The sequence below is a fragment of the Phoenix dactylifera genome, chromosome 13, assembly GCF_009389715.1.
Source record: "Phoenix dactylifera cultivar Barhee BC4 chromosome 13, palm_55x_up_171113_PBpolish2nd_filt_p, whole genome shotgun sequence".
In the NCBI taxonomy this organism is placed as follows: Eukaryota; Viridiplantae; Streptophyta; class Magnoliopsida; order Arecales; family Arecaceae; genus Phoenix; species Phoenix dactylifera.
In genome coordinates, this window is record NC_052404.1 from 5,825,299 (window position 1) to 5,847,390 (window position 22,092).

General features: G+C 37.6%; 2 protein-coding genes across 2 annotated transcripts; both read left to right on the forward strand.

Moving 5' to 3' along the window:
• The first annotated feature begins 3,855 nt into the window (after positions 1 to 3,855).
• Positions 3,856 to 16,327, forward strand: LOC103724247 (amidase 1). The gene is made up of 9 exons (XM_039132854.1): positions 3,856 to 4,086; positions 4,477 to 4,629; positions 4,915 to 5,039; positions 8,400 to 8,525; positions 10,441 to 10,623; positions 10,728 to 10,875; positions 13,330 to 13,498; positions 15,435 to 15,569; positions 15,709 to 16,327. Exons 1-9 carry the CDS (start codon positions 3,968 to 3,970, stop codon positions 15,859 to 15,861), a joined length of 1,311 nt encoding a protein of 436 aa, XP_038988782.1. The 5' UTR covers positions 3,856 to 3,967; the 3' UTR covers positions 15,862 to 16,327.
• Positions 16,114 to 22,092, forward strand: LOC103698415 (exocyst complex component EXO70B1-like). The gene is made up of 2 exons (XM_026801582.2): positions 16,114 to 16,193; positions 16,384 to 22,092. The coding sequence occupies exon 2, from the start codon at positions 19,704 to 19,706 to the stop codon at positions 21,744 to 21,746; it is 2,043 nt and encodes a 680-aa protein (XP_026657383.2). The 5' UTR covers positions 16,114 to 16,193; positions 16,384 to 19,703; the 3' UTR covers positions 21,747 to 22,092.

A 22,092-nucleotide genomic window follows, 5' to 3' on the forward strand; every position in this document is an offset into this window, starting at 1 on the left:
AGTGATCGCCACCAGATATGTTTTTATTTTGTTACAGAGCTTCGTATTTTTGGAGAAGCTTATATACTTTTGTACATTTGAATAGCATAGAAGTTCTGTATTTTTGGTTTCAAACTTGAAGGTTGTACTGCAAAACTTTTAATATATATATATAAGTTTGAATCCTTTTGGCTACCTGTTACCCCTGTATGAGGCTGCGTGCTACTGTGGGCGATAGTCGGCAATAGCACGGCCGTGTCACGGATCCGGGTCCGGGGCGTGACAACATATGTTGCAGTCAAAGATGCAAATTGGTGTGGTAGAGAAAACTGTCCTTGTAGCTTTTGGACAAGCAGCTGTGTATTCAGAAACATGTCCGCCACAAGCCGAGCAGGGCACAAGATATCTCAGGGCTTAGCAGGAATCATTATTTCTAAGACTAGTTTTGAATTATTTTGTTGGTCTTTCTGGGAAACTTGTATTCTTCATCAAATTTATCTTCTGGCACAAAGCATATGTTGCTTTGTGGTGGATCCTTGGGGTTCTAATGAAGCTCAACCAACAAGAGACCAGCAAGAGACCAATACATGGTCCTTGATTCTGGTAGCGACATTACCTGGGTCCAGTGAGAGCTTGCAGCCAGTGCTACCACCAGGCCGGCTAAACTGCAAGTCACAACGTCTCTTATGGGGACGGGTCCCACACCAAGGGCACCGTTGATATCTGGGCCCACGGAGGTCCGGAGCGTCAAATTAGGTGGCGTTACTGCAGCCATAGGCCCTTCATTGGGGCCGCAGGTTTTATTAGGCCTTGGTAGAGGTCCAGTGTCCTTTATCAGCCTGCTCAGCAGGCAAACCGATGGTGCAATCTAGTTGGGCCTCATTTTGGGAAACTTCTGAAGGTTAAATAGTACTTTTTCACCTTCAAAAAATACTTTCTCCTCCTTCAAAAGTAATTTTTAGATGAAATAAGGATGTCTAGTAAGAATTTTGGAAAACTGTTTTAGCTTTTCTAGAAAGCTAAAAATAACTTTTTGGGAGAAGCTTCATTTTGGAGCTTTCCGGACAAGTTTTTTTAGACCCCATCGGAAAACTATTTTTTCGACCAAAATACCCGTGATAAAATATAACAATTACACAAAATGTCCATTTATAATTCTGAAAATCTACAAAAGAGTGAAAAATTAATTTATACTAATAATTATAATATTTTATACTTTATTATCGTATTATACTATAAATATAATATTATATTACATTATATCATAATACATTGATATGTTATATTAAACAATTTAATATTATATTAAATTATTATGCTATAGTATACAATATTATATTACTATATTATAATAATATTATATTATATTATAGTAATATTATACTATATTATATATTTATGTATTAATGGATATTATATTTTATTATACTCTGTTGTATAATACTATGCAATATCCGGTCGGAGCAACGTGCCATCGGACGTTCAACAGGCAGTCTCACGATTGGGCATGGTCATTTTGTCATACCAAAAGTACTTTCTCAGTTTGTTTATCAAATACATGTTAAAGTGTCACAAGACTTTAGTAATGTAGTTACCAAACAATAAACAGCTTTTTATAAAAGCTCTACTTCAAAAAGCTTTATTTTTAAAAGCTCTACTTTCAAAAGCTCTACTGCCAACAACTTCTGAAACGGGACCTTATTATCCCAAGTTTGTACTCCATTGAGTTCGGGGGGGATTCACTTGTCGGAGAAGGAGAGGTTTTTGAGCTTTTGGAGTTGGGGAAGAGGAAGCCGCTTGGAGGACATGATGTGCTAGTCTTTGAGTTTGGTCATGGGAAAGGCATCGTCGGAAGGACCAAGGCCCTATTTTTTTTTTTTTTTTTTGGTAAAAACGGCTACTCATTCAAATAGATCTAATATGAGTACAACCCGCCATGTCCGAAGAAATAAAAGACAACAAAGGAGAAGGAGCGTCTATAGTAGACGTCCACAAAACATCCCCGGAATGCCGGGCCACAAAAGAGGCGACCCAGTCGGCGGCCCTGTTCGCCTCTCTAAACACATGACCAATCTGGAAACCGACCATCATCTGAGCCATCCTCCGAGTCTCCCGAATAAGGGGGTGACCGTCACCGTACCTGTCCATCCCCCGGATCCAATCGATCACCACCGCAGAGTCTCCCTCGAGGAACACTCGCTCGGCTCCAAGGACCTGCCTGGCATAGGATAAGCCCTCCCAAGCAGCCCGCAGCTCCGCACCAACAACTGTGATCCCAGGAGTCCGACGCCCACCTGCAGCCACCAACCTACCACCGTGATCCCTGATCACAAAGCCGACCCCTCCAGTCAAACCGTCTAGTGACCTACTGCCATCGAAATTTATTTTGAGATAGCCAAGGGGTGGGGGTACCCAAGAGACAGTAACGAAAAGGGGCGCTGAAACAGCGTAAGAAGTACCCCAGGTGTCCCTGACCATCCCAGAAGAAAACTCAGTGGCAGCCGCCATAACCTCCCTCGCATGTCGTGCCGCTCTGTCCACCACCATCCTCGGAGGCACCCGCCTCCCCTCAAATATGCCTGCGTTCCTATCCAACCAAATGTGATAAGACAGGTACGCCCTCAGTATACCCTCCGCTGCCAGCCTGACCAAGGCCCTATTTGGGGGAGCTTTTGGAGGGCCAAAAAGCACTTTATGACCCTCCAAAAGTACTTTTAGATAAAAAATGGTGTTTGGTAAAATTTCCGAAAAGCTGTTTCAGCTTTTGCGGGAAGCTGAAAACAGCTTTTGGGAGGAAGCTCCAATTTGGAGCTTTCCGAAAATGTTGTTTTCAGCATTGTCGAAAAGTTATATTTTTGACAAAAATGCCCATATTAAAATATAATAATTACATAATTTGTCCCTTTATAAATCTAAAAATCTGCTGGAGCCAAAAACCCTAGCTGTCAAACTCCCTTCCGCAAGAAAAATTGTTAAAGAGATAAATGGTCATTCGGAGGATGAAAAATTAATTTACACTAATAATTATAATATTTTATACCTTTATTATTGTATTATACTATAAATATAATATATATTACATTATATCATAATACATTAATATGTTATGTTAAATAATTTAATATTATGTTATATTATCAAAAATTAATTTACTCTAATAATTATATTACTATTATGCTATATTATAATAATATTATACTATATCGTATATTTATTAATTAATATATGTTATGTTTTATTATGTTCTGTTGTATAATACTATGCAATGTCTTTTATGGTAATTTTGTCATACAAAAGTACTTTCTCAGTTTATTTACCAAACATATGTTAAAGTGTCACAGCACTTTACAAATGTATTTACCAAACAGCAAACAGCTTTTTATAACAGCTCTACTTCAGACAGCTCTACTGCCCACAGCTCCCCCAAACAGGGCCCAAGTGGGATAAGATCGGAAACATCGAAAGAATCAACTTACTTATAATATTTTTTTTCAAAATAATATTATTTTTAAAAATATTTAACTAACTATTTTTTAAAAATATTTAAAAAAGCACCTCTCATTTTGTATCAGACGAAACCTTCTCTCCGAAAAAAAAAAAAGAGGCACTCGCTGCCTAATAACATTTGCAGGCTGGTAAGACTGTAAGAGATTGTGGCTGTTCATACGTGCCCAAAGACCTTCTTTTATCACTCAATATTTGAAAGAGCTCTTTTGGATATGCTACGTAGCTGCCCATTTACCTTCATGTCATCTTCTTTCTTTCAATTCTATTGATTGCATTCATGCCGGAGTGGAGCTGTGCAACCATTGTAATAAAAAAAAATAAATAAATAAACAAATAATAAAAGAAAAAGAAAAGAGAGAGAGAGAGCGACAGAGACCACTTATCGCCACCGCGCATCGCGCCAAAGGGTGACGGTCTGGGAACCAGAAATCGGAGATAATACGAAGTTGGGGGAACCAGAAATTCGAGTGCTGGGACGAGGATGGAGGTGAAAGGAGACGATGATTACGGAGCCTTCATCGAAAGATTTGAACTTCGCCCTCCGAATCACTCTCCTCCTAACCAACCTCTGCAGGGCCTCACCTTCGCCGTCAAAGATATGTGCGCTCCTCTCTCTCTCTCTGGGGTTTATCCGATTTTTCTGAACCACATTAGAATCTTAATTTGTGTTAAACTTACAAACATCCAGGTTTTTACTTCAAATTACATCGTGTTATTCCCTTGTTTTTTTTTTTTTTGTAATAATTACTTTCTGGTACCGCTTCGAAAAGTATCAGTCATGATTTCACTTCTGTAAATCACTATGGCAATGAACAGCACGAACATAGCCCTTGGATCAACTAACTAGTTTCACTAATTACTGTGGAAATGGGAGAGTTTATTTGCTAAAGAGCTCAAGTTCGAGTTGTTTCTGATTGTTAGTCCCGTTGCAACACTCTGGTTTTGTTCCATAGTATTTCAGTTTTATTCAATGTTATCTTTAATTTGCAGATTTGATATCAGTGGTCATGTCACGGGCTTTGGCAATCCTGACTGGGCAAGGACACATGGTCCAGCTACATCCACATCTCCTGTTGTTTTGGCAGCCATTGATGCCGGCGCAATCTGTGTTGGTAAAACTGTTATGGATGAGATGGCATACAGGTTGTAATTGTTGATCATAATGCTTTCTCTTGTTCATTTATCGATAATTTCATAAGTTGCAATCTTATCTCATCATTTTTGCCACGAGTTTAACCTGTTTCCTAGCTTCTCATACTGCACCCTTTGTAAGAGGGGCACAGTTTAATGTGCCCTTGCTATATTATTATTCAAATCAGTCTTGTAGGTTGATGTTTTAGTCTTGGGAATTTTTGTTGAGTAATAGATTTTTAATACTATCGTACCATGGGAAAAGCATGCAATTTATTATTATAATTTTTGTGACAGTATAAATGGAGAAAACGTGCATTATGGTACCCCTACTAATCCATGCGTTCCTGATCGAGTACCTGGAGGATCATCTAGTGGGTCCGCTGTGGCAGTTGCTGCGAAGCTTGTTGATTTTTCTCTAGGTAGTCTTGTGTTACTAAAATTCTTAAAGCTTGATGAATTTCATGTTCTTTATGTAGTTTGTTGCCTCATGATAATATTTTTATAAATCTCAAATTCTAGCTTCTATATCTTTGAGGAGTTATAGCTTCATATATTTTCCAGTAAAATTAACTACAATGTAGAATTTCTTCTTTTCACCGTCAAGCATTTGGACCCATCTACATTCTTTCTTTGCTGGAATGGTGCGGTGTTTCATTGACCATTGTCTTCCCATTTGTGTTAGTTCTTTACAAAGTTTAACATCGATTAAAGTTAGGGTGGTTGCATAACACCGCAATAGTCGACTAGAGAAGGTGCCCATTATAAACAAAAAATGGAAAAAGGTACCATATGGATAGTATGCGAAATACATAAATGATGTATACTTATACAAGATGATAAGCATGTCTTAGAGGATCGAGAAGTTTCTGAAGAAGATAGGCAAGCCTATCGTAGAACGCTTATTTAGTATTATTGTAGGTTTCGATTTTAAGGTACGGGTAGGCAAGAAGTAAGATGAGATATCAAATTCACCCTTGGAAGAACACACGGACAGTGTATGGCATGCATACCATAGACACCAGTGAATTGTCTTGCCATATGTACTGCATGTTGGAGTTGGTCAAACAGATGAAGCAGCCCATGAAGTACTTAAATTAATTTATATTTTCATGTTTGAGAATAAGGCACAGACGCAAATTAACATGTGTTTTGAACAACTTCAAATAATTTATCATAGAAATTAATTTTACATAATTATTTTGCAAATTAACAAAATGAATAATTGCAAAACTCATGACAACTACATGAGTACATGTAGCAATGTTTACATATCTAAAACAAAATTTAAGTGTTATATACATACTGTTGGTACTATCAGAAGGTCATATTATTGGTAGTATCATGGGAAACTTGTTTGTTGTGGATAAGCTTTAACTCAAATCTTCTTTTTGATGCAAAACGTGTTACTGCTTGGCTGCCTATATCAATTTACGTCAAAGTGATGCCCATAAGTAAGAGCTAATAAACATCAGTACATTCTGGCTCACACTATATGTAAGGACACACCCTCTACTGTATCAATAACCTAACTACACATTTCCTAGATATGATATAGTGTGTGTGGGTAACTTCATCCTTGGGGGAGCTCATATAAGATTGTTTGAGTTTATCAAACTCAATTGTATGCCTCTTTAAAGTTCACCATGAAGAATTGCATTCTTCAGATCCATTAGATTCAAAGGACAACCCGGGATAACTGCAATGGTGTAACACACAATGGTGTCTAACCTCATCAATGAAGGTCTTATCATATAAGCCTCACAATGTTAAGTTAATTCATTGGTTAATTGAGTCTTGCATTGCTTACTTAGGCCATCGGACTGAACTTGATTTACTTGTGAACAATAGGACTTTTCCCCAAGGAAGAGAAGATAATTGAAAAATATATACACCAAATATTTTAAAGCTCCCTAACCATGGCAACTTGCAAATTTAGATGGTTGATGGGTATGAATGACTAAAAAAAGAAGTAAAAATGAAAACTTTTGCTATCTAAATCCATATACATGACAATGTTAGTAATAAGAGGTGACCAGAATGACCTTGGTTGTGTCGAAGTATTAGTAATATCTATGAAAAGTGCTTTTGTGAATAACATTAGTGCAGTACCCTTTCAAAAAGATGTCATCTGATAGGTTACTAAATGCTTAGGTGGGGGCCATAACAATGTAGGATTGGCTCTCCAGTCACGGTCATCTGTCATGGGGGTGACAGCCAAGATTTGATGGGGCCGACACAGTTGCATAAGACATGCTGTCCTGTGTACTATGTGGGAACCATCCAATTACGGCCTTTGCACCAATCACAGACAGCAGTGTTTGGAAGACTGCCTCCCTGATCCAGGTTTAGGTGTGATAATGAAAACCACTACAATTATATGTGCAATCAATGCAAAATGCGCTTAATATATTCAGGGGAAAGCTTAACTTGTTTCAAAGTGGTGATATGAATGAAAAAGCATGTAAACCTATTGGAAGTTTGCAATAAATTGGAGTGCAGCAGAGCCACTTATTAAGGAGCAACCATGTAAAACATTAATAGGGTAGGCAATTTTTGAGATCAATGTTATCAAGCATGAACGCTTTAAAAATGCAAGCAGAACAGGGGGTTCTCAGATAAAGAACACCTGAAAATTTGATGATATTTATACCATTTTACATGTTTTTAAGAGGAAGCATTTAATAAAGGGAAACTATTTAGGAGAAAATACATCAACAACCATGGTTAAAAAAAATCCGTGAGCAATACAAGAACAAAGTTTTCACCTTCCAAACTGTTTACTAATAATGCTTCTTGTCAGGCAGAGGCAAGAGATGCCAGTTATTTTACTCATAGAATACCTCTTGATTTACTGGGAATCCTCATTGATGAAGTACACGTAGTAATAAGTAATACTGCAAAAGTGGAAATGGAAGCCCTGATCATGCCACCTGCCCCCCAAAAAAATTCACATTTGACTTGGTTAAAAAACCAAAGAACTATAGTTTATCACATGAAAAATAGATGCTGAAGTGCCTTGCCAACAAGCAACTTACGTAGCTTAATAAACTAGAGAAGGAGATAGTATACGTAAACCTGATCGCAGGAAAAGTAACATGCAATTAATAACCTGAGATTTAATTAGGATACCAAGGAGCTGTTACAGAAATTTGATGACTGACTGTCAACTAGTTATCCTATAATTAACAATGTTCACATTAATTGCTTTCCTTATTATGCTTTTCCCTTTAAAATAAAACATTTGATGTAATTAAATAAGTATAACATACTATTAAAACCAAATTCTATGAGTTGTATTATCAGCAAAATTTAGTATTTTAATTTTTTGCTTTTATTTTCTGAAATTTCAACCTTCAGTGGCAGGATAACTTCTGGAACTTATTCGGGTGTCTCTTTTATTTTGATAAAATTAGCAAAAGAAGAAAGGTTTCATTATATGTTTTACTATGTAAAAGTAAAACGTTTAGAATTTGATTCGACTTCATATTTAAGAAACATCTCATTTAGCAGTATCCTTACTCCATCTTTTCTATTATGAATACATATTATCATCCTTTAGAGAATACATATGCAAATGACATAGATTGTTAGTTAATGTCAATGAGAAGTTTAATACATAAAAAAAATACATGCATACACGTGCACAGCACATGTTAGTTGAACCATCTTCAGGGATACATTGACACATTCAAATAATCCTCTTGCATAATCCCAATTTAGATAAACTTCGATCTTTGTTCTAATGTCTCTCCTGTTTGGTTTATGAATGATTTCAATAGGTACTGACACGGGTGGAAGTGTTAGAGTTCCTGCAGCATACTGTGCTATTTTTGGGTTTCGTCCTTCACATGGCATTGTATCTACAACCAATGTCATTCCTATGGCTCAAAGCTTTGATACCATTGGTAAGGAAGAATTTTGATTCCTAGTTATCAACTGATTGATAAATTTGTAAAACTTCCCTAGTGACTTCAGTTTAGACTAGATTGTACTTTGAACTGCAGCATCCACTTACATCAAAAAAATTTGGTAGCATAATGCTTAACCAAAATTCTTAAGCAACAATTTTGTGGTAGCCTTTTAGGGACATCAAGTAAGGATTTATTTCATATTCTTTTCACTTGGTGCCAAGTTGTAGGGTGGTAACAGGTATAAATGGGTTAAGTGGGATTGCTCCAACAATTAAGTGGACTTGGACTTGAGCGACTTGTCAACTATGTTGGTCCTTAAATTGGCTCATTATTAGGTTGGTTTTGAGTCTAGCAATCTAACCTAATTCAAATTTTACATGTGGAGTATTGGTTCTCTAATTTGCAATTCAAGCATGTGTATAGGTGGAATGGGTTCTTGCATCTATATGGGTGTTAGTGTTACAAACTTACAATGGACAATATCTTGGAACAATTAAAGGGTTATTTCTCTACCCATTAGAGGGAGACTCTCTTTAACATGAGGTTAAGTTTCATGCTGTATGGTTAAGATGGAGAACCCACATCATTGAAACAATAATATCATTATTCTTTAAGTATAACGTATATGTGGTCCTTGGAGATGCGAGCATGATCATCAACAAATCTTTCCATGTGATTCACTTTGAATCCATTTATAGCATTATCCATAACATATAATGATGGGCACATTGTGTGGATATCAAGTAGAAATGGGATATTCACCAAAGGATTCTTCGGTGTGATTTATTTATATTAGGCCAATGACATGATAAGACATGTCAATCTTTGATCCAAGTTTTTGGACTTTCTTGACATATCTCAGAGATACATTTTAGAAATAATTACTTATGTGAAGTTTTCTTTCAATTTTTAAATTTAAAATTCAGGATCCAATCTAATCATATTGTCCTAATAACCATTTGTATTTGGAAAATTATGAAAGGCATGAAAAGAAAAATGGAATTTGCTGGTTAGATGCTGCTCCTTAACTTTGACAGTTTATTGAAGTTAGGTGTCAAGATTTCATTTTATGTTTGATATTGGCATTTTTCTAGATAATGGAATATCAGTTATAGTGTTATGAAAATAACTGATTCATTTAAAGAAAAAGAAAAAGAAATTTAGTTCTTAAAATGGTTCCAGAGCCTTTTTTGTGTCTTAACTTTTGTTGGATTGTTGATTGTAACATTAATGAATTTTATTATTTGGCCAGTCTTTTCTTCTTCTTACAAGATTAGTAATAATGATGATACCTAAATTCATATGAGACTCTGCCATAGGTAATAACATAACAAAGCCATATACTGTTGTCATCTTTCATAAATAGTTGAGAAATTTCAGGTTTTGATGGAGTTCATGCTCTTACTGTAGTCCAAGCTGATTATTTTTGTCTCCTATGAAGTAATTTGATACCACTTGGATCGATTTGCAATCCAATGGAAGTGGGAGAAAAGACGAACATTTTTTTTGCAAAGGAGGAAGATAACTTTTATTCAAAGCTTGGATGCCTCCTTATTACAATTCATGACTATTTATAGGCAAGTTAAGGGTAACATGAAAAGACAGAAGAAAATGACATGTCAAGAGTGACCTTAATATGGGTAACTCACACAATAAAAGACGTCAAAGCCAAAACCAAATTTTCTTACAGAATTTGAAAGGTCAAAAGACACCTGCCTCTTAAAATACCTATAACTAACTCTGATTCTAATGTTCTTGGGCTTGTTGGAAAGAAGAGAAAGAGACCTGAAACTTTCATTTTAATAACGTTTTCAAATTCGGCCATTTAATATCCTGAAAATGGCATGCAAATTGTATGGCGTCCATGCACATGCACCTGCATCATAATTGACAGAAGCATTTTATCCAGGTTGGTTTGCTAGAGACCCCTTTACCCTAACTCGAGTAGGCCACGTATTGTTGAAAGTACCAATTGAAGCTACCAAGCAACCAACTCGCGTTGTTATTCCCGAAGACTGCTTCCAATGCTTAACTTCTCTGAGTGACCAAATTTCTCATATCCTCAAAAAAACTATGGAGAAATTATTCGGGAGTAAGTAATTACATCTTTATTATATCTATAGATACATTGAGTACTTTGTTCTCATATTCTCGAAGTTGGTTTGTTTCTGACATATGGTTTTGATTTTTCTACAGGCCATATTATAAACCATGAAAACCTTGGTGACTATATTCACCATAAAGTTCCAAGTTTAGGAAAGTTCATGAGTAGCATATCTGTAAATCAAACATCTGCAATACCATCCTTGGCAGCTCTTTCACATTCCATGCGGCTGCTTCAAAGGTCTGGCTTGTTCAGTTGATTTCGGTATATTGACTGCTGTTGATTTCATTAGTTACTTTTTCTTTTTCCTCTAAAATTTGAATTTGAGGAGGAAATGGGAGACTGCGAAATAATGTCACGGCAATTCCCAAATATATTGATTGAATTAATGACTAAGGAGAGGTAATGTGCCGTGATGGAGGCACATCACTATTGTCCCTTCCCTGGTGTTGGGGCTGGGGAGGGAGCTATCAGCAGCTAGGGAGAGATAATTGTGTAGAAAGTTAGTTATCTAACAAAATATATCAGCTTTGGAACTTTATAGTAGAAATTATGATGTTCTTTCCTTTCCGGTTACCAACTATTAGGACACTGGTTTACTTTGTTATCATAATTTCTTATTACATTCTCAGTAAGTCATACACATTCTTATGGTGTTCCGGGGCTCTGGGCGATTGCTTACGAACCATGTTGCTAAATTTTACTTTGCACTATTTCTTCTCTTATCACTTTGCTTACATTTTTCAAATGTACCATTTTTTCCTAACTTCAGCTGTATTACTTTGTACTAACAGCGAACTACGTAGTAACTTCATACTACCTAGAATCATCTATGTGCAAAACCTTGTATTGCATGGCAATCTTTCTTAAATTTGAACTCCTAGTTGTAAACTCAACAAAGAAAAACCATTGTCAAGGCCCACTCCTTATTTTCCTATCCATTTGGATGATGTAGTACTGCTGGCAGTCGGGACAATTCCCATTGCTTGATTTCATGCTTTCTTTCTCTTAGTCACAATGTACTCATAAATAAGGTTGATATTGAAAAAGATTTTAAAACGAAGTCTTTTACATATATCTTTTGCATAAAGGAGAGAGAAATACAATGACAACTTTAAACTCACTATATAGTTTGGTCTTTGTTAAGTATCTAGGAAGAACAAATATTCCAAAACACCAATCATGGCTGTATGGGATACATATCAGATATTGATACATGTTGGATATGGCCCCAGTGTGTCCAATATGGCAAATATCCTGAATTATTTTATAATTATAATGAGGTTTGGATACATCTACACATATATAGATGTATCCATAACTCAATATAATTATATATATATATATAATGTATCCTTGTTAAGATTTGTTTCAAGATTTGTTGCTTCAGCATATGTTTATCAAGTTGTATCTATGTCCAGTATATCCTTGTCAACCACATAAGCAATGTAGCAAACATGAGTGGGAAAAATTGATGGTCAGTCTCAATGACTAACTTCTCATGCTTTTCCCGTATCTTGCAGAATGACTATTCATTTGACATTCTGAATCAAGATAAACCTGGTTAAATCAATCCAATACTTGATAATTGTTTCTATTTGAATAAATTAATATCTTTAGTTAAGTGTGATGCATATTTTTCATATTTGTACTTTCTCAGGAGCACATGCAGAATTCAATATCTGAGGCCTGAAGTATTGGTGACACATATTGCGCTAAATCATGCATTATAGCACATCTCTATACACATCTTGCATGGATGCTTGTATGAATGGATGCATGTACAAATTTGTTGGTGCATGTTGACATGTGTAGACAAACACCCATGCATCTGCCAATGCTTGTTACATGATCACCTATATTGAAGCTTATGTTTGTTCCAGATGGTGAGACCATACATTTTATAGCACTAGCTATAATGCATGTCTGAATGCCTGTGGCTACTACTAAAGATTTTAGATATAAGATAAATTTTAAAAATATTTTAACATAGATTAGATGCTAACACACCTTTCTTGTAAAATTATTTAGAACTTACTTGGTATGTTATGTTCTTACTCTAAATAAGTTTAAGCTTTTGCTACAACTGGTCACTATGAATTTAGATTTTCGACTTGGAATTCTTATCATGCATATAATCATGGAACTCCTCCCTCAAGGAGAGTTCCTCCTTTGGACTATCTGTCACAGTCCACCCCCTTGGACTATTTGGAGTCCATAATTGCTTGGAAAGGGTTTAAACACCTAAGAGAGATATAACTAATTGGGGTCATTATGGAAATTGAAAAGTGGGAAACCAAGCTGCTTTTATATAGTATTAGTATTTAGTATAACTCACCAGTGGTTTATCCATATTGTTTTAAAAGGTTACTTAGTGAAAGACAGATGCCATTTTGACCATTCCCTTCTCTGGTTTCCTATAAACATTTTAATTGCACAAATTTATTAACTTTTCTTAGCAGGTCACATAGTTTTTATTGATTGTTCTTTTTTTGAGAATTTATAAATCCTTTGTATCTCCAACATTATCATAACTACCATATAATGGTCAAGTCCATCCTCATAAAAGTTACTGCAGAAAAATTCTCTTTTTAGTTTTGCTAGACTTTGTAAATATTTATTATACTTTGATTGTACTATACTACTACTATTAAGTTTTTAATGTAAATGCTAAAGTTTCAGTTTTATGTGTAGGTCTGAGTTCAAAGCTAATCATGGGGAATGGGTCAATACTATCAAACCCAATTTAGGTCCAGGGATATCAGAAAGAGTCTCAGAAGCCCTTTCAACGACATATGAAAACATAGAATGGTGTCATGCTGTAAGGACTGAACTTCATGCTGCCCTGTGTGCTCTTTTGGAGGTATTGCTTTTCTCTCCGTTTTATTCCTAGCATTACTTTTGCTTTATTATTTTATTGTTCCATGTATGAATTTCTTATCTTTTCTTTTTCTCCATTATTTCTGCTTCTCTGTGGATTGTGGAAGCTACTATTTTATAGCCATAGATAGATGCACAAATTGATCTAGCCACCTTGACCTTCCCAATACTTTTCTGGTGAGTAGAATCCAGGTCTAAATCCTACCAATTTTCCAAATATTATCCTGTTTAATGCCTAGAAAAGAGCCATCCGGACTTCAGTAGCTTAGAGTTGAATTTCTTGTCAGAAAATGTAGCCATGGGCTCCCTAAATTCAGAACCAAAAACTAGACCAAAATGAAATTTACAAACCTATTAACAGATGAAATAGCTTGAAGACAAATTTCATGTACAATATGTCAAGATGTTATGAATTTACTTAAAATATTTTCCGAGACATTAACTTTCCTACCAATATTGTTATCAATTTGTTGAAAATATTTTCCGAGACACTAACTTCGGTGCCATATATGTCCATATCTTGAGAGACTTATTGGCTCATTGATTACCATGCCAAATGTTAAATGCTGATTCTCCTGCTTTTGTGAAATCACTATACCTCTTAAAGATGATTGTTTGTGCAAAGGTAACAACTTTTGTTTTTTTTGAGAGACAGAAGCTATTAAAAATTCAAATTTTGTTCAAAACATAACAAAAAATTGTAAGGAAACAAAGCATATTAATCTTAATTCAGTGTCATCAAGACAGGACTGCATGTATCTATGCAGGTGGTTGATCTTCAAATTATCTTCCCTCATAGATACATTTAACTGACAAAATAACTGGACTTTGTGCCCAGATCAAACTTTTACATGCAGGACCCATTAAAGCTCTTGATTGATCTTTTATAAACACAACTGCCTTCATTTGAGAATATATCAAATCACATTTTCTTAGTCTTCCATATGTTCAGTTGTCCACATTGGCCCAGCTGTTGATGGTAATGTGATGAAGAGCAAGAAGCTTTGGCCTACAATGTAGTTAATTTTCATGCAACTTTGTCTTTGTGATTATGGAAAAAGAAGAAAGAGAAGAGTCTCTTTTTTTTGAAAGGTAAGAAGAAAGAGAAGGGTCAAGACTACTTTGTTGATCATTTACAAAATATAACATCTAAAAGAGGATTTCTTTAAAAAAAATAAAGAACATCTGAAGCAGGAAATAATATCCAGCAGAGGTGCCGCATTATCTTGGCATTGAAAGAGAGAAGTGGCAAAAAATCATTTACGATGGCAAAGCTATCTTTTTGCAATGTACGTCTTGAAGTAAAATATATATTTGTGTCGATTTAGATTTGTAAGTAAGTTATGCAATGTGGGATATATAGATTAAACCTTTTTTTCTTTTAGGGTAAGAAGATACTGAATGAACCTCGATAAATTTCCTTTGATTATTCATACAATATTTTCCACTTAAAGCATGGGAGGTTTATTTCATATGCAGAAAAATAAGTATGGATTTTTTTACTTATGAACTAAACCTTTAGCATCCCTTTACTGTGAGTTTTCATATTTACCGGACTCATTTGATAGCCAAACAAGCACTTCAGTAAAAGTGATTAATTTTGTACCAGGGTCCGACAAGTTCATGAACAAGCTATAATTTGCTGCTTGCGATCTCTCCACTTCTAATTTCTTGTAAACAGACCTGCTTGACTCTATCTAATGATATTTAAGCTAACAGGAGATTCAAATAAATTGAGATATCTTTTGAAAGATGCAATAGCTTCAGAGAAAGTTGATGAAGAATTTGATATCTAGACTTCCTATTTTCTACCTCTGTCAATTTGAGTACTCAAATTTTCATATCTAACTGGTTACGGTCTCTCTTTCTATTGTATCTAAAGTTTGCGACCTTCAATTTCTTTTCTTATGTTTCTGTAGGATCATGGGGTCCTTGCAATTCCTACAGTTCCTGGACCTCCACCAAAACTACATGTGGAGGCTCGTACATTGGAACTTTATCGTGCTAAAGCTTTTAGCTTGCTCTCTATTGCTGGAATGTCCGGGTTTTGCCAGGTATTCATTTTGTTGTTGTTCTTCTTGTTGTTGTTGTTGTACTGGTATTTTGTAATGTATAATTGTCTATACCAATTTATGTTCAGTCACAAATTGATTGCCTATATTTCTTATACTCTACATACTGTATTGTTTACAGATTAATATACCACTTGGAATGCATGATAATCTTCCCGTGTCAGTTTCTCTCTTAGCAAGACATGGCGCAGATCATTTTCTTCTTAATCTTGCCCAGACTCTTTATCCTACCCTTAAAGAACAAGCAATCATTGCCTGGGAATTGGGTAACTGAAATAAACCTTAGTAGTGTGTTTCGTACATATTAATGCTTTATCTTTTCCTTAATAATTGGTCTCTTCCCTGTTCTCATTGTAAATTGAATATAACACTTTTAAGTGCACCATGGAGCTCAAGGGTTTAAATAAACTCTACATGAAAAGCTAATGCTCTTGTGGAATGGTAAATAGAAAAATTGCACAAATCAGCCAGTCCAGAAGCTCAGATGAGATATTTCTTTGCTGATTAAGCTTGTTTTCTTGGAACGCTGGAATGGTGAAAAGGATTAGGTGAGAAATGACTTCGCTGGTTAAGCTGGCTCTCTTTGATTGCTGGAGTAATGAAAAGGTAGCTTGATTATACTTTGCTATTGTTTCACTAATGTACAAAATGGGCTAGCTGAATTAGCTGAAAAAGCTGCTAGTGCTAGTTTCCACACTGACATAAAAGATATGTTTCATTGTGCTGCTTATTAGTTGTGATTCCTTATGTTACTTTTACAAAATCACTCCCACATGTGCTTTCTTTTGTCCTACAGTAATTGATTGCTCTTGTGATCATTTAACAAATAACGAGGGTCATCAAACAAAATTTTTACCTGAGATACCAAAAGGTGATGCGTTCTTTTCTTCTTTTTTCTTTTCTATTTGCATGTACATAAGTATGTCAGAAACTAATTACATGACCAACCTAGGGTATTTAGAAGAGCATATCCATTTTCACCAGCTTGCACAGTTCTTAAATGGATCTCAGGCTCTACTGGCTTCGTCTATGTTCTTGACCATTTTTAGGCTAGTCTTAGAAGACCCATGTACTCTTTGTTGTATACTTCTCTCTGTATTTGGTCAAGCTAGTCTTCTTAATAGAACTCTTATGTCTAATGAATGTCAATAATTTGATAGAATCAAGGATTTGATGGATGGCTATTATGATACTAAATAAAGAAATTGCCATTACCATGTATAAACTTGCTCTTCCCATTCCTAACTAGATAGCAGCATTTTTGCCATGGCTCATGCATCCTCTTGTGGCTGCTGCATTTTGTTTATTTTCCTCATTATCTACCTTGTAATTGTGAAGGGGGTGTATGTCTTTCTATTCCATCTTGAAGTAATATTCATCTTTATACCATTATAGCTACTCTTATTTTTGATAAACATGTATGTATAACCTGAGCATTAGCTCAGTGGTCATACCTCTCTGTGTTAGACCAGCCTAGGAACTTAAATATGAGTAGGAGATTTCTCTTAATGGAGCAGCCCATGGCCCCCCTTCCTCGGAGTTTGATATATCTGAGCCCCAGCTTACTTCTGATGGTGCAATTCGATGGTTATCTGTGTCCGTTAATCTTGTGATCTCTAGCTTACATGAAATGGTTTAAAACCACTTGTGGTTTCCTGTATTGCTGCCATAAACATGACCCTTTCTTGTAAACTCTTCTATAATTGGTGGATGAGTTCTCAGGAAAAATTTGCCTACGTACCATGATCTCCTTTCTTTTTAAATTTGAACTTCCAGATCTTGTAGGACTCTCTCTTTCTATTGAAAATAAGATCAGATTAATAGGAACATTTATTACCTTATTTATCTCCTGTATCTCGATTTTATATTGTAAATCCATTAGCACCTACAGGTTCTTTCCTTTTAGCTCTCAGAACATGCTCATATGGTTCTGTAATAAATATGAAAATTGATTATTTCTAAAGGAATAAAAGTAATAGCGCACCGAGATTTCTCTTAAAAAAATTGTGAGATTGTTTGGAAATTCCCAGTGCTCGGATCATGAAGACTAAAGTTTGAATCATGTAATGGTTACGTTGTATGCACATTATTTGTCAGATTAATAAGGTCCAGGGGGCATGTATCGTAATTACGATCGAGATGAATGAGAGGGATGGCATCGGTAAACTATTTCACTAAATTAGAAAATATTATATTTCACTTTATATTCTTTCGCTCGATTAGTGATATTGATAGATCCCCACAACAAATCAAATCAGTGAATCAATCTCTAACAGCAGCAAACGGGGGGAGGTCCTCAGGTAGATCTATTGTATGGGGAGGGATTTATCCTGCTGAGTTGAGGCAGTTGTTAGAGACCTTGCTCCAAAAAAGTGAAAAAAAAAGAGGTTTTTGTAAAAAAGAAACCAGAAGCAGGAAAATAATGTTTGCCCTAAACTTCATTTTGTTTATAAGTTGCGTGAAGCCATACATTGTGCTGCATTCTGTAAACCTGTGCCTAGCTGCACTTTGTTGCTTGCATTAACTAATCTCAGGCCAACAAGAACTAGCCACCAACATTACTCATCATTGGATCTCTAGGGTACCAGTGGGGGATTCAAATGCAGTACCTCCTATACTGCAAGGAGGTGTTCTAAGAGGATTTTGAGGTGCCCACATCATGAGAAAGTTGAATATCTACAAATACCTCAGCAATTGACAGACACTAGATCTCTCTTTGCTCCTAGGCAGGAGTTTTACAAAATTGATTAACGTGACAAAATTGGTTAACATGACAAATTTTTGCGAGCTCATGATCCAAAACTTGTTCATAATATTGCATATGAAATCCCATAAGCACCCTGTTCAGGGAGCAACGAGCATATAACGTAGCTTCAGATGACAATCGACAATGTTTGCTATATCATGCACTCTCTCCATAGATTATGAAATATGAAAGTCCTTTCATATTTAGATGCAGAAGTTGATACCAACAATTCTGCTTTGCTCCTACACTTTGGAGGATAGAGTGCGTTGCGCTTAATCACCTAACCTTCGTATAAGTAGATAACCCAATCATCTTTTTTATCTATCCTTAGAATCGTATTTCTTCATCCTTTTTAAATGATGAAACCATATGAACTCTTACGTGCTCAGCGCCCACCACATTATTCTTCTTCAAAGCGGCTGAGCTTTTGAAACCGAAAAAAGCAGTCAAAGTTTTGTGATGAGGTCTGTTTTTTCCATATGGTATTGGGAGAATGTGAGTGTTTCTACGGAATGGTTTGAGACATTTGTGAATGTATTACAGGTGAAAAGTTATTGTAAGAAGATCACAGATGTATATGTGAGGATCGTTGCCAGCATTTGTTTAGTCCCATATCGACTATGCACTAGATTGATTTTGGGTGCTTATATAGGCTAAAGAATCCAAATAATACCTTTTGGCAGATTTTTTTTGGTGAGGTCCTAAGTTGTTAGAAATTATATTAAAGTAGATCCGACTCATGGCTTGTATAGATTAGGGGACACTACAACACAAGCCTGTTGGGCTGACAATGGGCTAATCATGGTCCGTTTGTAATTAGATTTTAATGTATTAGAACTCTTAACCTGGAGAAGACATCAAAATTTAAATGGAGGGAGAATGTTCGGATTTGTGCATGCATGTATTTAGTCCCACATCAACTATGTACTGGGTAGCTTGTACAGGGTAAATAAATTTAAATATTACCTTCCGATTATAAGGTCATTAGTTGCTGCTATACATGATTTGTAGTGACGCCTGAAAGATAGGCATGGGTCAATATTTCAAGCCATAAAGTTCCAGAAGGGCTACTGCTAAACCAGCTTTGGTTCGCATCCCGCTGGTCATCCAGTTGACTATATTCCAACGGCACGTGTCTGCAACTCCTAACCCTGAATCCCGAAATAGCTTCTTCATGCCATGCAACGACCGTTTCAATCCCCCCTCCCTCCTCCCCACCTGCATTTCCGCCATCCCTCTCCCTCTGTCTCTCCTTCTCTCTCCGTCTCCCATCTCTTTCCTCGGTCTGTCCTCTTCTTCATCTCTCCTCCCCCATTTTGCTTCCACATTCCTGACGAAGAGATCCACAAACACAAAAGAGAGAAATTTGAATGGAGAAAGGCGAATCTCCTCTTGTTGAGGAGAAGAGCAGGGAAGAGAACCTCGAGGAGGCCAACAGAAACCTCAAACAAGAGGAAGAAGATAAGGAGGACCAAATAAATCAGGGCGGAAAAGAAGAGAAACCATATAAAGAAGCAACAAAGGAAGGAGAGCAAGGTGACAAGAGCCGAGCCTCCCATTCAGATGCCACTATCATCTTTGCCGACATTGACCGTTTCCTTTCGGTCACCAGCATCGACAGAGATGGCCAGAATCAGAGTCATCATGATCCCCCTGAAATCCCGGAAGCTGCCGTCGGGCGATTGGTATCACTGGTGGAGGAGGAGATCACCAGGTACGAGTCCATCGCCGGCGAATGGTCACGTAAAAGTGACGAGCTCTCGCTCCTGGACGCCATCGATCGGATCTCCAAGCTTTCTGCCACAATCGCTACCATCTTTCCATCGGAGACAAAGTATGGGAAGGCCAAGAACCGTGCCGGCGCCATCGTCGAGCGAGCCATGTCATTCCTCGAAGAGGAATTCCGATCGCTCCTCGAGGATTCACGAACCAAACCAGAGCCAAGGAGCAAACTTTCCAAGTCCAAGAAGCCACACTCGCTGCCGGGGCCTAATCACGACCATGGCAGCTCCACCTCATCGGAGACAACATCCGGCTCAACTGAAACCGATCCAATTTACCCGCCTGCTGTCGTCGAGAAGCTAAGAAAGATCGCCGGGGCGATGATTGCCGCGGGGTACGAGACCGAGTGCTGCCAGGCGTTCATCATCACCCGCCGCGATGCCTTCGACGAGAACCTGACCAAGATCGGATTCCAAAAGATGAGCGTCAGTGATGTTCAGAGGATGCAGTGGGAGTTGCTGGAAGGGGAGATCGCTGCATGGATAAAAGCCTTCAAGCATTCCGTCGCCATCTCCTTCTCCTACGAGCGGGAACTCGCCGGCTCGGTCTTCTCCGGCCATCAAGCCATCGCCGGCAGCCTTTTCAGCAACCTTGCACGAGGAGTCATCATTCATCTACTCAATTTCGCCGAGGCCGTCGCCACGGGCAAGTGCTCGGCGGAGAAGCTCTTCAACGTGCTCGACATGTACGAGGCTCTGAGGGACATGACTGCGGAGATGGACAGCCTTTTCCCTGCTGAGCCCGAAGGCTCCTCCTCCTCCTCTCTTCGCACCGATCTCCAGTCAGAGATCTCCTCCGCCCGGTCACGGCTCGGCGAGGCAGCAGTTGCTATCTTCTGTGACCTTGAGAGCTCTATCAAGGCTGACAGCAGCAAGATCCCGGTGCCGAGTGGGGATATCCATCCTCTCACTCGCTACGTCATGAACTACCTGGAGTATGCCTCCGAATACAAGAACACTCTGGAGCAAGTCTTCCAAGATCACCAAAAATCTGTCAACAAGAGCAGCAGCAACGACAAGAACAGCAGCAACAATAACAATGGAGGTAGAAATTTTAGTCCATTTGCTATGCAATTCATCGAGGCGATGGACTTGCTCGACTCGAACCTGGAGTTGAAGTCGAAGCTCTACAAGGACCCGGCATTGAGCTACATTTTCTTGATGAACAACGGGAGGTACATCATGAAGAAGATCAAGGGCTCGTCGGAGATTCGCGAGCTGCTCGGAGACTCTTTGATCAGGAAGCGGTCGTCGGAGCTGAGGCAGTACCACAAGAGCTACCAGCGGGAGGCGTGGTCGAAGGTGCTTGCATGCTTCAAGGATGAGGGGCTGCAGGTGAAGGGGAACGTGTCAAAGATGATGGTGAAGGAAAGGTTCAAGAACTTCAATGCCATGTTTGAGGAGATTCACAGGAGGCAGAGCTCATGGGTGGTGAACGATGAGCAGCTGCAGTCGGAGCTGAGGGTGTCGGTGTCGGCGGTGATAGTTCCGGCATACCGATCTTTCTTAGGGAGGTTCAGGCAGTACGTGAGTTCAGATAAGCATGTCAAGTATGGACCGGATGACTTGGAGAATTATATCGATGAGCTCTTCAGTGGAAACCCTTCAGTTGGGATGAAGAAGAGGACATGATGTTTTTGGAGTAATGGATGGCAGAAAAGTGGACGTAGGCTAATTTTTGAGTGGTGCTGCTCCGCTCTTCTGCACTGCTGCTGCTTGTTAATTGTTCTCTTATCAACGAAGGTGAAGAACGTATTCTGTTCCGGACGCTGTCTATAACCTTGTTCTTCTTGGTGCATATATCTATATAGATATATAGATATATATATATATAAAGATTTTACATGATTAGGATTTAGGATTCGTTAATTTGGATTATTTATTTCGTGTGATTTACCGTCTCAGAAGATTTTGGCATTTGGTGTTTGGCCAATCCAAGCTTTAACAAGTATTACAACATACTAAATGATTTTACTCT

Excerpts from the sequence above, each read along its gene's own strand:
- LOC103724247 (XM_039132854.1), top strand. The coding sequence starts at position 3,968 with ATGGAGGTGAAAGGAGACGATGATTACGGAGCCTTCATCGAAAGATTT. Across the intron at positions 8,526-10,440 it reads TCAAAGCTTTGATACCATTG|GTTGGTTTGCTAGAGACCCC; the intron begins GTAAGGAAGAAT and ends CATTTTATCCAG. Across the intron at positions 10,876-13,329 it reads TCCATGCGGCTGCTTCAAAG|GTCTGAGTTCAAAGCTAATC; the intron begins GTCTGGCTTGTT and ends TTTTATGTGTAG.
- LOC103698415 (XM_026801582.2), top strand. The coding sequence starts at position 19,704 with ATGGAGAAAGGCGAATCTCCTCTTGTTGAGGAGAAGAGCAGGGAAGAG.